Below are 17,995 nucleotides of genomic sequence, written 5' to 3' on the forward strand. Positions count from 1 at the left end.
TTACCCTGGCCTGGGGACAGCCCACCCTGTTATTGGTAAGGTGTGCTTGAGGTTAGCTGGAGCACACAGGGACAGGTGCTGCTTCTGCAGGCAGTAGAACTGTGTCTAATAGAGTAGTGCACTGGAAAATAAACATGTTTCTAGCAACAGCTGAGAGCTATTCTGTATTTTCAATCAGAAGGAAATTTTATTTTTAAAATCCTGAGATTCTTGAGATTTTGATTTCTCTGTTGTCTCTCCCCTCTTGTCTACCATCAGCTTCCATCTGAAAACAATCTGATAATCAAATGAGGACTTGATGGGCAAGTACAAGCTTTGAACAAATGAGTTCTCTGCTTCAATATTACCTTTGTTCAAAAGCCCATCATTTTATAAGTAGAGGGGCAAAAAAACTGCATGGGAGCTTTACACCAATACCAATAGTGGAGATGTTGTATTAAGTTATGGAGATTGTTTTTCAATCTGATGTGAATACCGTAAAATGCTTCTGAAAAATCTGGAGAACAAAAGCAGTCTCAAGTAACCAGTTACCAGCCCAATTTTATGCCCGAAGGAGAAGTGGAGACAGTCTGATAGTAAAATTTATTTACAGTGTTATGTATTACAGGAAAATCAGTTTAAAAAGTCAATGCTTCTATTTCTTCACAGTTGCAACATTTTGAAGATGTTAAGACATATCTGAAGAATTTTAAACATACCTGATTCCAGCCCTCCTGGCTGATCTGGATCTGCAAGGTCTTCTGGATCTGCAAGGTCTGAGACCATCTGGTTTTTTCCTTTTTTTTTTTTTTTTTTTTTTAACTTTATTTTTTTTTTCCCCAGCCCTTTGAATTTCAAGTAAGGCATTTATTTCTTTTTCTTTTGAATGAGGTTTCAACAGAACAAAAGACAATATCTGTGGGTTTGATTGCTGTAGTAAACCTTAACACTTAGCACAGCTGACGCTTTCCACCTCGATAGTCAAATGCACGCTTTGCCATCAAAAGATTATGGACTCCACTCAGCCTAAAATCCATGCTGGGCCACAAAACCCTTGTGTTGCCTGTCTTGGATGAATGGTCCAGCTCATTGCCTTCTTCATTGACTTGTCAGCTCTTTCAGATTCCTCTGCCTTTACCCTGGCTTCCAGGATTAAACTGATTTCTGCAGAGCTCTGAAGCTCTGCCTGTACTCAGGCCTGCGTAAAACACCTTCAGTCAAACCCACTAATTTCTTACAGCTTGGGATTTTTACAGTATCAGAAATACCTGTAAAAGTTCTACAAGAGCCAGTGAAAAATAGGATGTGCATACAGTGTCTAGGATTTGTGAATGCAGGGTTCTTGGGTGTTTTTGTATGGGTTTTTTCTTTTGGGTTGCTGCTTTCCCAGAATGTTAAATACAACAAAACACAGACTTTCAGGAAGTGAGGTTTCATGGCCATCTTCATGAAGAGGGGAGCAAATGTCAATATGCACCAGTTAGGTCTAGGCAGGTGTAAAAGTGTTTGAATATTGCAGTTATTTTGGTTACCTGGTTTACAACAATGAAGTTCAGCAGTCTGGCTGCTAAGGTACTGCTTCTGCTGTAGCATTCTGGGAATTTCTGTTTTCTGTTGGAGCAGAAAAGTCTCATCCACACTGCAATGGAGCTGGAACTGGCTGGAGACAGATGGCTTCAATGAGACTTTCAAGCACAAAGTCCAGCAGAACTCTGACACAAGACACCCTTCTTCATGCCATTTTCTCCTCTTGCTTTTGCTGGACAATCCCCTGCTGTACCACTTCCTCAGTCTCTTTCCTTCCTATCCATGAGCCCTCATGGCTGTGGTCTCTTGGGCTGCACCTGGTGAGGCTGGCTGCCCTGTGTCCATACTGCTCCCTGGGATAAACCTTCCTCCTGCCTTTATGCCTGCAGTCTCCAGCAACCCCTGATGGCAGATCACCTAAATGGGGATATCTGGAGGGAATAACTGACCCTCTAGAGCTGGAGAAGAATTGGACAGCAGGATGTGGGACAGACTCCTCTCCATGTGTGCCCTCTGTGGCTGCATGGGTCTCTGTGCTGGCTAGGTGTGTGTTTTGTCCTCCTCCTGCCCCAGGACTCTAAAAGGTGACAGGAGTGAGAGGTGGTATTTCATTTACAGAATTGCTTCAGTCCAAGGGACTTGCTGGGCTGGAGTGGCTCCAAAAGTTGTTTTTGTTGAGAGAGTTTTATACATGAGAATTGAAGAGATCAGAACTACTTCACTGTGATGAAAAAAGTCTGTGTCTATTTTTAGTAGAGGAAATAAAGTGGGCTAAATGAGGAAAGGGGGAGGGCAGACCCATTAAGTTAACCCTGGGTATTCTTAATTTCTAACCATTTAAGTGGGGGTAAATGCAGTTCACTGAAGCAACAAAGATGGCATCACTATCTGTTGGGAGAGAGACACCTTTATAACTGCAAACAGCAGATATATCCTTACTTCTCCAGTGGCTTGTGTCTCAGTCCTGTCTGTTCCTCCAGCCGGAGACCAGTCTGAGTAAGGTCCACCTGCCACAGAAATTCCTGTATAACCTGCTTGGGTAACTTCATTGCTGAAGTCACTTCTCAAATTTTCTGCATCTTCCAGTCTAATGATATGTGGCATGGCAGTTTGCTTTGAGTTAGCAGTGTTTGTATAGGATTAACTTTACACGCATTTACACTCAACAGATTTATCTTCCTTAAGTTGGCATGACCCTATTTCTTTCAAAATCCATTTACCTAGAACTCCTATTAATTTAGCACATCCAAAGTGACTTCTTTTGCTCTGTGTTCAGAATACCATTCCCTGGCAGTGCCAGGGGCTACCAACCCTGAAACAGAAAGCTCCCGACAGCCTTCCTGGGATTTGAATCATGTTGCACTTGTGTAAAGCAAGTGAGCGTAGTGCACAACTGCCTGCAAACTATGGGATGGTGCACCTGGGCTCTGCTCTCTGTCATGTCCTTCCCCAGGGCTTCCACAGGATCAAAGGGTACCTTACTAGGGTACCATGCTTTGGGGAATTGCTGAGAAGAAGAAAAGAGGGGTATGGTGATGGAAAAGGTACAATTCTCGCCTTCTACCCCTCCTTTATTTTTCTGGCCTTGACTGCAGTTTAGCTGGATGTACTGGGTGCACTGTGGAGCCTTGCTTCAAGACCTCTTTCATGCACAGAAAGTGTAGACTGTTAGTCTGAATAGAGTCCTAACCTTTTGAAGGCATTGATGGATTTATCCATCAAGTGTTTCATAAGGCGTTTTTGTGTCAGCATTAGAGATCAGAAAGGTTTTCTTTTTCATGAGAAATATCTTGGCTTTCTTTGTTCTGATGGTGATCTTTGACAAGACAAGTAATTACTCATTTTGTTAAAACCTAAATAGCAGTACATTAATAAATGTCTGGTACAAAGAACTGATAAATGTAATCAAATAGGTTTTAAGCTAAAGCTTGTAATTCAGTCCTTTTTCTTCTTTTTTGCTTTAGAAAAAAAATCATAGGAAACACTATACTTATTGTGCCTTCTTATTATTTAGCAATCCATTGGCAGCAGCAAAGTAGTCCTTATGGAAACCATTCTTGATTTCTGTCGTGACAGGGGGTTCCTTTACAGCTGTTCTTGAAGGTGCTTTCCGGTATGTCTATAAAAGCAAAATCCAAAATAAATGTTTGGATTCATTTAGTGCCTGACAAAACACTACTTCTGGTTAACTGTAAATGAAGCTTGTCTGCTGCTTGTTGATGCAGATATATATATTTGCTTCAGACTGCATTAAGGGATATAGTAGCCTTTTCACTGCTGTGGGTGATGTTACTTACTAGTCTTATCTAATACTTCTCAATGTCAAAAGAGATTTCAAGCCTTGTACACTAAAAGCTTTATGCATGCAGGCAGGCTAGAGCACTCCCTGCTAAAAGATGTTGAAGTAAACAAGGCAAAGACAAAGCTCTAAATTATTTTTTTCCCTGAGAAGCAGAACTCAAATTTGTCCACCAAAGCAAATTCAGACCTTGTACGTACTGAATGCAGTACCTGATCTGCTATACAAGTGCAGAAGAGTCGAGCTGCAATGAGGAAGTCATCATCACTGAGTAACTCTCAGACTGTATCTGTTATTCTTAAGTGATGTATATATTTTAAGACTAATACATTTTAAGCACTGATGATCATTACATCTGAGTCCACCCAGACTGCTATCCAAAAAGACCTGTTTTCCCCATCCTTGTCAGAGAGCTCTCAGAAGACTGCTTACCTTAATGTAGAAGTTGATGAAGAGGATGACCAGTGTGGCCATGTAGGAGGACTGGAACATGAGGCAGCCAAATGGGAATCCACATGGCTTCACAGCTGCGCTGAGTGTGTGCACAATAGTGAGCAGAAACTGGATCTGTGGAGAGAAAATAATGCAGGTTTATTTGCTGAGAAAGGGTCAATGCTAGCTAAACCACACACAGCAATGTCCCCTAGTCCTGCTCCCAGAAAGTTTGAGTACTCTTGAAAAGTATCCCTTTATAACCTCTGAATGTATTGTGAGTGTTAAGTTAAAATGGTGCTCTTGTAAAATTAAATAAAACCCTAAGGGGTCAGAGGTTTCTTAAAGTAAGTTTATAGGCATAATTGGCAAAAGGGAAGTTTTTTTTTTTTTCTTTCAGATTTAGTAGGTTTTGTTCTATCTTCCAGTCCATGTGACAGGTAGAGTTGTTATCTCTGTTACTGGGCAGGAACTGGAGGAGACTGAAGATTCCTGGCAATAGCTTTAGAAGTCTGAACAGAAAATGTGAAACTCGGGTCCGAGGAGTTCAGATAGGTTATCACTTGCATTAATAGAGTTAAGGAGGGAACAAAGGAAGCAAAAATGAGACAGGGAAGGAATTGCAGAGACTTGTCTGTATTTAGAACTGTGAGCCACAGCCCACAGTGGTGCACCTCGTTCTCCTCGGACAGATAATTATGTCCTCAAACCAGAGTACTGAGGTGCATTTCCAACAGGGCACTGTGTTTCACCTGCAAGAATGGTCTCAGCTCAGAGAAGCAGCTTTTGCTAAGCAAATTTCTACACAGGCATTTTAAAGCTCGCTGCAAACATCTGAATTTCCAAATAATATGAACAGGCCCTAAGAGAAAAAAAGTAAAAGGAACTTTATTTCATATCAAACCTCATATCTTGTTGATAGAAACTTTTGATGTGGTTCAGGTCCTCAGGTACAGCAACAGGTGGAACAGACTTTTAGAAGTCAGTCAATTTCTGTATTGCCTAAAGTTTGTTTACATAATTTTGCATTTTGTAGTTGTACTACTGTGTTTTGGGTTAACCTGGCTTGGCTGCCAGCTGCCCACCCAGCAGCTCTCTCCCTTCTCCTTGGTAGAATAGGGGAAGAAAATAAGATGAAAATAATTTGTGGATTGAGATAAAGATAGAGATTGTAATTGATAAAACTTACCTATTACTGTTATAAACAAAATAGACTTGACTTGAGGAAGATTAGTTTCAAGTACTGCCAATTAATAACACAAAAGGATAGCAAGAAATAAAATTAAAACCACCTTCCTCTAAACTCCTGTTTCTTCTCAGGTTGAACTTCACTTCTGACTCCTCTACTTCTTTCCATGCGGTGCAGGGGGATGTGGTTTGTAGTCAGCCCATATTGCTTTGGTTTTGCTGCTCCTTTCTCCTCACGCTCTTTTTCCTGCTTCATTGTGGGGTCCCTCCCAAAGGAGAGAGTTCCAGTGTGGGTATTTCCCATGAGCTGCAGTTCCTCACAAATTGCCCCAGCATGGGTCCCTTCCACACGGTCCAGTCCTTCAGGAACAGGCTTTTCCTATGTGTGTCCCCAAGGAGTCACAGATTCTGCCAGCAAACTTGCTCCAGGGTGGGTTCCTCTCTCCATGGGTCCATAGAAGCCTATTTCCCATTGGATGTATCTTCCTTCAGGGCAGACATGTCCATCGCTGCAGCATGAGCTCCTCCATGGGCTGCACGGGAACAGCTTCACCACAGGCTGCAGGGGAACTTTTGATGCTAACTCCCTCCTTCTGTTCTGACCTGGGCACTTGCAAGGCTGTTTCTCTCACATTTCCCATTTTCTCTCTCAGCTGCTGTGCTATGTTTTTCACCCTTAAATAAATCCAGTATCACGGAGGTGTTCCCAGCTTTGCTGATGGGCTCAGCTTTGGCCAGCAGGGGAGGTCTGTCTTGGCTGGCTCTGTCAGGCATCTTTTGTGACTTTTAAATCAGTTTTTTCCACAATTAAGGAGTAGTAATTTTCTATGCAATGGTTCAAAACTAACAGAATTTTGTGGACTGAAGAGTTTCTACTTTTGTTTTCTACAGAAAACACTTCTGAGCATAATTTCCTTCATTAAACTTTATCACGCTGCACTAGCAACTTATCCTGTATGATAGTTTAGTTATACTTAAATTCTAACTGGCTTAATTGCGTAAATAACAATGTTTACCTATAGTTCATTTAGTCCTGGCTCACATTTTGAAGGATTTCTGGTAGTTAAAAATGAAAGTAAGACAGATACATACCAGTTGTGCCTGAGTGAGGTATTTCTTCCACCAGAGATATTTGCGCATAGAAGGGATGACTGACAGTCCGTAGTAAGAATACATAAGCACGTGGATAAAGCTATTCAAGGTGGGTCCAAAGAAGCCTATAAAAATCCATTAGGGGAAAAAAATTAAATACTAACTTCTAAGAAGTGAGAGAGGATATTATTGCTTGTGGTATTGCTCCTATATGGAATCTGTTGCATATGGTAAATGTTCCTTTCATGCTTATTCCTTGCTAAAGACATTCCTGTTGTGTAAAGGTGTTCTCCTAGGGATAATTGAAAAACCAGATGATACTTGTAGAAGATTGTTCTCTTGCTGAATTTTGTATTTTTATCTGATATTTTTCTTCTTCACTTTTTCCTATCCTGTAGTTTACAGGTTATTTTTTCCCCTCTCCTAAAATTGTTCTTGCTATGAGTCTTTCTATTATTCCTGTAAGATTTAAACACTGCTGTGGATGACTTTGCTGTTGGTATGCAGCTTAGGACCCTGGGAGACATCTATATTCCTTCTCTCTGATGCAATAGCAAAGGCTTTACTCTGAATGAAACCAGCCTTTTGTACCTGTGTTTGATCACTTTTGTTTTCTTTATTGGCTCTTCTGCTAGATGCACATTTCACAGAATTTCATCCCAGATGATAACTTGCTGCTCTTATTAGTTACATTTAGCGAATGTTCTAGAGGAAATTAATCATCCTCTGTACTTTGCAGACTGTGGAGAAGCAGCAGCGCTACTTTCTGCTGTGTGCTTGTGTGTTTGATGGCAGTACTACAACTACAAGGTGGACTCACCAGTTGTTCTGATTTTACCACTGATTAATTACTTAGCTACTGATTTAATTACTGTTGTGCAGTGCTAGTGTAAAATGTGGGGACCACACATTAGAAAGCTCAAACCCCCACTGATTTGTTTACACCTCTAGAAATAGCTCCTAATCGCTATGAAATCTCTGATCCCTGCTTCTGTCTCTGACAGTGATTTACTTTGATTTTGTGCTGTCCACAGTAAGTGCCAACAAATATGAATTCTGCTTTTAGCTCTGAAAAAGACCTGCAACAAGTTTCTTTACAAAATATTACAACGGGCTAAGGTGACTCAGTCTAATAAGTTGTAGAAAAACTGTGTTTTTTCTCAACTTTGAAAGCAGTTCCACAGGAAGCCTCTAGCTGTGTGAAGCCCTGGAAAAGTGTGTCTGCTGTGAGAAAGCTGAAGTAGTTCTCTGCTGTTTGGACTTCTTATACAAATGCCAAGTGACCAGCCTGTGGCATCATAGATCCCTTCCTAACAGGGAAGATGATGACAGTTGGTATAACCTTCTGAGGATGTATTTTCATACAAACCAGAAGAAACTCAAACTGGTATTTTAATTAGTGACTATGTAAGTAAAGTATCATGCTAAAGCAGGGATTGATGTATACAAGAGTTGAGCCTGTAAGAGGGACATTGGTTTAATTTGTTGTGATTGATAAAGGCTCTTCCTGCATCTATTTTTGGAGTAGGTCTTGTATGTGCTGGCTCCTCTGTGCCACCCAGTACTGTGGTGCTTAAATGTGGTTTGAAGAGAAGGAAATACATGAGTTTGTGGCAGCTAAGTGAAAAATCTAGAGCTTAACACTCAGGTATTTTTGGCCTGAACTTTTAACCATACTTTTAACTTTGCTGTGTTCCGCAGGTGGCTTGAAAGGCTCTGAACCCTAAAGGTGCCCTCATATTGCACAGTGACACAATTCCTTTGCATGGTGATGTGAATCCTCCCCAGCTGCAGCTGACTTTGACCCGGGGTGATGAAGCAAACAAAGACTTACTCTGCCCACAGGGTATCCAGTTCAGAACACACCACCAAATGTTAAACATAGTGGCATGGTGATACACGTGAAGGAAGGTGATCTGGCTGTTTTTCTTTCTCAGTACAAAGAAGATAGTGTCCATGAATTCAATTACTTTGGAAAAATAATACCACCACAGCACCTTGGCTACCTGTACAAGCAAGAACAAAGGAGTGGGAAATCAATATCTGTCCATACAATTGCTTAAATATTACTGTACTTCTTCACTCCCTAGGCCTATAACTTCCCAGAAGGCATTAATATGCTATTAAAGGAGAAGTACAAGCTCTGTCTTCAATTTTATTTTGCTTCTCAATGAAACAGTTTTGTAAAAAAAAAAATCTTTTAAGAAATTGTATAAATATATAATTACCAAAATATAATTTAAGAAATAGAAGCTTTGAGGAAGGGTTTTCTAATTATTTTGTTGGGTTTTTTCCAAAGGTACAGTTTTGTGGGTGGTTTTTTGCTTCATTTTGGGGTTGTTTGTTCAGTTTTTTTTAAGGGTACTGCTATTTTCTTGACACTGGACAGATTTTACTGCCAGAGTCTTCTTTTGAAAAAAATCTAAATTTGATACGCAATACAATTAAATCTATCCTTCTCTAGAGTAGAGCTATTTTATCAGAGCTCAGGATATGTCCTAGGACAGTTAAAGGCAGTTAAAACAGAAAGAATGCTGAGGGCTGAGCTGCTCTTGTCTCTCACCCGGATATCAGCCTCCCCTGCACTGTGGAGGTTCTGGCACTGCAAGTTGTAGCTGCCTTCCCACGTGGCAAGGATGAGCTGGAACAGAAAACAGAGGAATTACGTTCATGAACAGATGGAATGCTTTTTCCCCCTGCAGTTGTTCTGTCCTCACTGGTGGGTATCCACTCCTTCCATGAACTGATGCTCTTGAACCAGACAACTTGCTTATATCTTGTTTTGAAAGGGGAAAACATCAGTTAAGCTGGAGATATGAAATGATGCATTTCTTCTGTCTTTAGAGCCTTCAAGGCACCCATTAAAATCTCTCATCATTCAATGCACCTCCAAATCCTTCCTCCAAAGCACTGGAATGGTGTATCCTTGTTCTGAAGCAGTATGAGCAGAGCTTAACACAGCTACTTGTGCAAAGTTGTCCTTGAGAAAAATTCCCTCTTTGCCAAGCAAACAGAAGGCAAATGCAAAGTAGTGCAATGGGAGAAATATTTCCTAATGCCATACATGTCACTTTATTCTACACTGTTAAATGCAGGAGGAAGTGAAAGAGAGTAGGCACAGTGCTGAATGGAGACATGAATAGCACACAAGCAATTTCTTAGGTTCTGCACGTCACATAAGGGAAGCAGACAGAGCAATGACACATCAGAGTGCCGCACTGGGATGGAGCAGGTTTCTAGAAAACCATATGGTAGTCTAGATATGGAATATTTTTATAGTAACAGCCATCTAAAGCGTTTGGCAGCCCTTTTGGAAGAGGGAGCATCATCTCTTGCTTATAAATGCCATGTAGAATCCATTGATTTTGAAAAGGTCTTGCTTATTCTCAACTTATGTTCTATGTTTTTCTCACCCTCTACAGCCACTGCAGTGAGTGAAGGTGGGAGAAATGCATTCAAGTGTTACACTGTAAGCAGAATTGCAAGATGCTGAGAGAAGTGGATTGCTTTCAGCTCTGGAGCTACATTCACAGGGATTATGTGTGTCAGCACAGAACTTTTCCCTCTAGCACACAATGAAAAGAACTGTTCTGTGTTAAATCTGTGACAGTCTATACAAAAGTGAAGCAGAGACAGTCTCAGTGATCAAACAAAATTAATTCCTAGAGTAAATACATTAAAAAATATTATTGATACTATCCAGAGGATTAGAAAGTAGCCTAGAATGATTATTATAAATTCACATTAAAATGCACTGAAACCTGGAGAACCAGGGTCTTCTACTGTTTTTTTTGTCTGAATTCAAACTCTGTGATTGTCCCTGTAATATGAACTTAGCTGTTTTAGGTGGCCAAAACAGTCCATAGAAATTGCAGAGAGATGACAATACTGTTAATGAGTGTTTTATCAATAAATTATATTTAACAATTAAAACAAACATATTCCTTTACAACTAACTCATTTTTCTGCTTTGCTGAAGAAACTTGACCTCAAAATTTTCTGCTGCAGTAGGTAAAATGTCTGTTCACAGAAATTTGCTAGGAAAATACGCAAATTTCAACATTTGCATTACTCTATTACAACTGTTCTGATTTGTACATGATTACAGTGGATTGATTTTTGAAAAATCTTTTGCATGTTGTCTCCTTGTGTATTAAAGGTCAGGACTGTGGGCTGGTTGATTGCCCAGCGGGTCCTGGATAAAGCCCTGAGGAAGGAAGGTGGTGTCTCACCACATGTCAGGAGCTGCAGTCCTCCATGGAGATACTTTGGGGTTATTTTTTATCTGGATTAATTGATACTGGTTTTTTGTTTTTTGTTTTGTTTTGTTTTTAGCTGTCTGTAAGCAGTAGAGCAAACCTTGCCAAAGAACTCTGCTGTGTTTTAATTCTACATTAAACAGTGATTTGTTAAGTGACCTTAAAACACACAGTCACCAAAAATTGGTGTAGTCAGCAGGTTTGCAAGCAGTATTACTGACTACTTACAAAAGCACAGAAGAAGTCCAAGTCCTAAGTTCTCAGACAAATGGGCTCAGGATAACTGGTGTGATTTGAAAGCTGTGGAGGAACGTCTGTAAGTTGCAGGGGCTGTATGAAGGCTAGGAAAAAGAAAGTGATCATTTGCAAAATGTTAGATACCTTTCCAGAGGCTGCCTGCCACTCCAGAAAAGATAATATTAAAGAGAAACAAAGACTGAAAACTGAGATGGAAAGGTACTGAATTACTACAGTCCTTCAAAACAGAACTGCTCCAGAGACAGCTTACAGGAGGAACAGAAAGAAAAATAAAAGTTGAAGGAAAAAGTGGACCTAATGATTATGTGGGCTCCAAATCCTCCTGACATTGTGCAGATTAGTAAACTAGTTGCATCTCCAGGAGACTGGGAGGGTAACAGATGGAATAGTCCTTGGGATAAAAAACCAGACTTCTGCACCTGGAATACAGTGACCCTGGATCTATGGACAGACTGGGGAATGAGAGGCTGGAAAGCAGCCCCATGGAAAGGGACCTGGGGGTCCTGGTCAGTGGCAAGTTGAACATGAGCCAGCAGTGCCCTGGCAGCCAGGAGGGCCAACCCTGTCCTGAGGGCACCAGGCACGGCATGGCCAGGCAGGCAAGGGAGGGGATTGTCCTGCTCTGCTCTGAGCTGGGGCGGCCTCACCTCCAGTGCTGGGGGCAGTTTTGGGTGCCACAATATAAAAGGATATCAAGCTGTCAGAGAACATCCAAAGGGCAGTAACAAAGATGGTGAAGGGTCTGGAGGAGAAGCTGTGTGAGGAGCAACTGAGGTCACTTCACCCTGGAGAAGAGCAGACTGAGGAAAGACCTTATCGCAGGCTACAGCTTCCTCATGAGAGGAAGAGGAGGGACAGACACTGATCTCTTCCCTCTGGTGACCAGTGACAGGGCACGAGGGAGCAGCATGAGGCTCTGTCAGGGGATGTTTAGGTTGAATATCAGTAAAAATGTTCTCACCCAGAGGGTGGTTGGGCACTGGAAGAGGCTTCCCAGGGAAGTGGTTACAGCACCAGGCCCAACAGAGCTCAGTAAGTGTTGGACGAGGCTCTCAGGCACATGGTGTGACTGTTGGGGTGTCATGTGCAGGGCCAGGAGTTGGAGTCAATCATCCTGATGGGTGTCTTGACAAAATTTTTGAAGCTTTCCTGCCAATGCTGAACAGGTGAGCCCAGTAGTATCTCAAGGTTTTAGGTTTATTTTTTTCAAGTACCTAATTCAAAGGTTCCATGTTGGAAAATGAGATTAAAAATCCCTTATAGGCTCATAAAGAAAATATTTATTTTCAACATTAATATTTCTTTTGGACATCACAATTTTTTAACTTGGTAATTAGGTAATTTGCAACTCTTTAAAAATGATCAGCATGAAAATGGGGAGTAAGCTTTGGGGTCAGAATACCAGTCTGTATGACTGCATGGTTTTAGTTAATTTATTTTGTTCATTTTTCCATGACTTTAAAAATGCCAGATTTTGCAAACCATTCTGTTTGCTTATTCTCCAGTCATTTTACTTTTCAGAAGAGTTTCCTCTGGTTTGTGTCTGCATTTCAAAAGCCAATAGCTTAGACGGAGTATCTTTTATGACTTTTTTTACTCTGAGTCTTTCACATCAGCTTTTCTGTAGCTCAACATTTATATTCTCCATTGCAGGTGACTAACATACTGCTGTGTCTCCTCTGCTTTGCATGACAACATTCAAGATTTCTAGCTAAATTCCTAATTTAAAAAAAAAAAAAAAAAAAGAGTGGAAATTTGGAAAGCAGCAAGTAATTTTCATGGGCTCCTGGTGATCCCAGGCCATGACTTTCCTGTTGGCTCTGAATGATGTGGAAGGTAAGTAGCTCACTCAGTGGTGCCAAATGAGCCAGATGAGCATATCTGGAAGGAGAAGCCAGCACATTGACATGAGACATTTTGGTACCAGGTCTCTTTTTTCCTGATACCAGAACCATACATTACTTGTACTGTTTCAGTCACTTTCTCTTTTGTATACTGAGCAGTCACAACTCTGCAGAGCTGATGGTATTATTAATCACTCAGAGATGGTGCAAGTGCAGGATCTATCAAAGGGATGAGAAATCCTCTCTCTCTTTTGAAACACAAAATCTCTCCCCCTAGAAACTAATTACTTGAATTCTTTGTGTTCTTGGTAACCTATTCTGAAAATAATATTAAAACAAGTATTGTTTGAAGCTATTTGGAAAAACAGATCACTCAAAGAGCAAAATGATGCCTTGTGAATAATTTCTGCTAAGTAGCAACATCCTATTAATTAGAAGAGTTTTCATATTTTCCTGTTTTCCTCATGTCGTTCTTAACAGATTCCTGTTTTTACACTAAGAAATTACTTCTATTTATCTACTCAAGTATAAACAGCATGAGAATTCACATGAGTTGTTTTGTCACATCAGTCCAACTCCTGTCTTATTTTTGTAACTGGGGAATCAAAGTGCTCAGAATTGAAAGCTGCTTCCTGTGTCAGAGGTTTCAGGGGTGGGAGTGGGCAGCAGGTACCAAAAGATGATGTAATCCTCTCACCTCACTGAGTAGCAGACTAAGGTCAAACAGCCTGACCCAGAGACCTGTGCCCTGCTCATTTCAAGCTTTCAAATTCAAAAATCTCACACCTGTAGCTTGTTTTTCTTATCTTATCCATAGATAGAACGAGTTAATGACAGAACGAGAGGTCACAGTCTCAAGCTGTGTCAAGGGAAACCTAGATTAGATATTAGGAGAAAGTGTTTTACAGAAAGAGTGATAAAGTACTGGAATTGTCTGCCTGGGGAGGCAGCGGAGTCACCATCCCTGGATGTGTTAAAAAAGACTGGATGTGGCACTGGTGCCATGGTTTAGTTGAGGTGTTAGGGCATGGGTTGGACTTGGTGATCTTGAAAGTCTATTCCAACCTAGTGATTCTGGGATTCCGTGAATTCTGTGAAAGAAAAGCAATGTGATTTTCTGAATGGATATTGCAATTTCTACTGACTGCAGATTCTCTGTGCTCTTTTGACTTGTAGAAAAATCTCTGTGCATGGTTGGACTTTCTCAGAGAGGAAATGTCTAGAAGCAATAAGGTATTTCCCTTTGTTCCAGGGCAGGAGGAAGGCAGAGGGTGAGGCATCAGCACTGGGCTACATCTGGCTGGTGACCAGTCACCAGTGGTGTTCCTCAGGATCAGTTCTAGGGCCAGTGCTGTTCCAAATACCTGTCAGTGATCTGGAGGCACGAATTGAATGCCCCATTAGCAGGTTTGATGGTGTGAAACAGGGAGGTGCTGCTGACTCTTGAGGGACAAGAGTCCTTGCAGAGAGGTAGAGTGGAGCATTGGGCAGTCATCAGTGGGATGAATTGTAACAAATCCAAATGCTGGATCTGGCTCTTGAGATGGAATGTCATGGGCACAGGTATGAACTGGGGCAGGAATGGCTGGAGAGCAGCCCTGTGGAAGGGGATGTGGGAGTGCAGGTGGGCAGCAGCTCCCTGTGATTCATTGTGTGCCCTGGCAGCCCCAAGGACAAACCTCATCCCAGAGTGCATCGAGCACAGCACAACCAGCCAGGGGAGAGGATTATCCCACTGCATCAGCCTCCCCCTGAGCACTGTGTGCAGGTCTGGACCCACCATTTAAGAAGGTTGTGGAGATCCTTGAATGTACTAGGAAGGCAACAAAGGTCACCACCTTATGGCATGGTGGTGTCATAAGGTGGAAGTAGGTCCTGTGAGGAGCAGCTGAGGGCTTTGGGCTTGTCTAACTTGGAGAGAATGAGGATGAGGGGTGACCTCATTGTTCTCTACAGCTTCCTGAGGGTGGGAAGGAGGAGGGAGGTGCCGAGCTCTACTTCCTGGGATGCAGTGATAAGATTTCTGGGAAAGGTTCCAAGCTGCATCAAGGGAGATTCAGACTGGGCATTAGGAAGCATTTCTTTACCACAAGGGTGATCAAACCCTGGAACAGGCTTTCTAGAGGGGTGGTCAATGCTGCCAGCTTGTCAATGCTTAAGGGGCATTTGATCAGTGCCCCTAACAGCATGCTTTAACTTTTGGTCATCCCTGAATTGGTCAGGCAGTTGGATTAGGTGGTTGCTGTGGGCCCCTTCCAACTGAAATGGTCTATCTAGTACATGGTCTGTCTATATGGAAACAGTTAAGAAGGAAAGAGAAAAACTAATAATGGAGTTAGTATTCAAGTAATTAAAATTCCTCTTAAAAGTTCAGAGCAGGAATATGAGCACCAGTGTTCTTCTTGTGAAAAAAACCAGAACAGAATGTTATTATGGGTATGCTGACCACTATTCTTAAGCAATTGAAGTTTCACTAAACTAAGTAAAGGAGACTGATCTATCTGTGTAGTACAAGGAAGGGCTTGACTTGTAGTACTGTGAATCACTTACTGACCTTGGCAACCGAAGACTTAAGTTAGTCCTTGTGAATGGCAGATCCTCCCTAGATCTATAGACTTGGACAAAATAGTCCTAAAAGCAGTTACCTGATGGTCACATCCCAAGGAAAAGGAGGTGACACAGGGCAATGTTTCAGGAAGGAGAGAGAAACTACATTTTCTTTTTTATCTCAAATAAATTTTAGAATGGAATGCCTGAGAAGATTATGAGTGTCTAATAAAAGAGATCAGCTATTAATAATCAGACAAGTTTTTCCTTTATTTTTTGTTTTTAAAGGGAGAAATCAGCTCCTTGCCTGTAACATGACACTTCCACAAGCATGCAACATCTGAACTGTCTTGCTATACCCAAGAGGCTGGGGGGAAGCACACCACAAAGCTGCTGAGGCCATCACACTTTTACATGATAACTCAATGAAAAGAGGAAGGTAACCACTAATCATCTTTTACTTGTCATTAAATTAGTCTTAAAAATAGCTAGAAAGCTTTAAGGCAGGTTTTGGGGGTGTCTTTTGACTAAAAATTTAAATTGTAAAATCATCTGTGAATAATATTTATTGAAGAATATCTCTCTATAGAGGTTGCCTATCTTTAGACAAGAATCCAAGAATTATGATATAATCCCAGATTTTAGAAGGATAGCTGTGATGCAGAACAGCCTGTGTTTCCAGATTGGTGTCCTTGTGCCTCAAAGATCTTGGATAAATTGTAGTCTGGCATGACTAAAACACTATATGAAAGCAGCATGGGCTTGATGGTTCAGCCCAGGATGGGGAAATCCCAGAATGTTCCAGCCTTTCCACTTGGTTAGTGCCATGCCTTCCCCAAAGTAAAACCTTAGTGGTGGGATTGTGCCCAACAAACACAGGTGCTGAATAGGAAACACCCCACAAGATTTGTCACTAGGGAAATATTTTGTTATTCTTCTTTATGATGCATTCAAGATATTCTTCATGGGGATATAACTGTGAAAAGTGTGCTTTTGGCTACTGCTTGGTGAGGCTCTCCAGCTCTTCAGGTGTCTGGTTAGAGGGGTCAAAAAATTGCATGCATGGTGTCTCCCCCAGAAAGATCTGCTAATTCTGTAATACACAGAGCAGAGTTTGCTATACTGACCTGCAGAACACACATCTGGGCCCTAAGCTGGATGTCCCCTCCACCTGGAGCATTGTAGCTAAAAGGATACTGGTTATTCCAGAGTGGAGAAAACATGTGGTCCTATGTTTTCTTTCTGTTTTAAGGTCAGAGAGTTCATAACATGGTGACAAAAAAATCAGAGCCCCTTTCCCAAGTGAAGTTTTGATAATTGTTTGAATTTTTTTTTATCAACAAAAACTCTTTCAAATATAAAGCCATATAGTTGAGAAGCTACCAACCAGTTCTATTTAATACTCCTTAAGTAAATGGGAGCCTGATAGAAGGATTAGTGAACTAATGACTTCAAAATTACTTATAAATGGTAATTCCTTTGAATATTGCTGTTGTCTGGGGTAGGGGGATAGGCTGAAAGAAATCCCATCTAGGCTTATTTTCCATGAGTCTTTGATTATGTCTGCTCTGAATAGTACCTCTATCATATTTTGTGGTACCAGTGGGGGCATTAGAAGCTGTGCACATATGGAAAGCCTGATCATGTGAAATTTTATTCTTGATTTCCAATAAGGTTCTACTGAATTCTGTTTGAATGTGCATGAGGGATCCAGAACACTGTCTTTTTCGATGATCAGGTTAAATGTTCTACTGAAATGCAGAGCTCAGAAAGGTCAGTATGAAAGACAAGGAGGACACAGAGGATGAAAACTGAGATGTGAAGACAACATGCCCAGCTGGAATAACTGCAGGCAAGGAAGCAAAGTCAGCTCCTCAGCTCTCCAAACAAATTATTCGATTAAGATAGAACACCTGGTAATTTAACTCCATTCACACAAAGTTCTTCCTCTATCAAAAGATCTGTTTGTTCTTGTCCTTACATTTCACTGCTTTATAATGCACTCTTGGTGACCTTTTGCTCTCTAGGTTTTCTTTTTCCCTACTCTCCTTTTCTTCAAATGATAGAGAAGTGCACCTGATCTCTCCTGGTTTCTCACTTTGTTCTTTTTCTCTTGCTGCCCTAAGGCACAAGTAATATTTCACTACTAAACAATTGCTTCAAAGGAAGCCTTCACCTCAAGCATCAGTACTGATGGATCTAGAATATTTCTGTATTTCTGTACCTAATTTACATTTGTTAACTTCTCAACAATTAATGAAGGAGTAAACAACAATTTATCATAATCTTACAAAAAATAAAAAGGGCAAAAAACCAAATCAAAACAGAAAGCAAAATCAAAACAAAACAAACACCAAAAGCAAGATTATGTTGAGGTTGGATTTCTACAGTAAAATTCCAGGAGAATTCAAATTGGTTAGGATCTTTTTCACCTTTCCTCATTGTCTGCACTGTTAAAGGTTTACTTAGAACTTGTGTTACACTAGCTCTATCTTTTTAACACTTGCACAGATAGGAAGCAAATCCTTCTGATGTGAGCCATTATAATGATGGAAACAAACAGATTTAAA

The 17,995-nt window shown here is 41.0% G+C and overlaps 1 protein-coding gene across 1 annotated transcript in view; it reads right to left on the reverse strand.

The window, feature by feature from the left end:
• Positions 1-563: 563 nt before the first annotated feature.
• Positions 564-17,995, reverse strand: part of ELOVL2 (ELOVL fatty acid elongase 2) — a 51,005-nt gene continuing 33,573 nt past the window's right edge. The window contains exons 4-8 of the mRNA XM_021536528.3: positions 9,081-9,158; positions 8,352-8,523; positions 6,518-6,642; positions 4,238-4,372; positions 564-3,625 (exon numbers count right to left, since the gene is read on the reverse strand). Of these exons, the coding sequence (XP_021392203.2) occupies positions 3,497-3,625; positions 4,238-4,372; positions 6,518-6,642; positions 8,352-8,523; positions 9,081-9,158 (639 nt within the window). The 3' untranslated portion in view covers positions 564-3,496. The remainder of the gene's footprint in view (positions 3,626-4,237; positions 4,373-6,517; positions 6,643-8,351; positions 8,524-9,080; positions 9,159-17,995) is intronic.

Source organism: Lonchura striata, chromosome 2 (genome assembly GCF_050655825.1).
Source record: "Lonchura striata isolate lonStrDom1 chromosome 2, ASM5065582v1, whole genome shotgun sequence".
Lineage (NCBI taxonomy): Eukaryota > Metazoa > Chordata > Aves > Passeriformes > Estrildidae > Lonchura > Lonchura striata.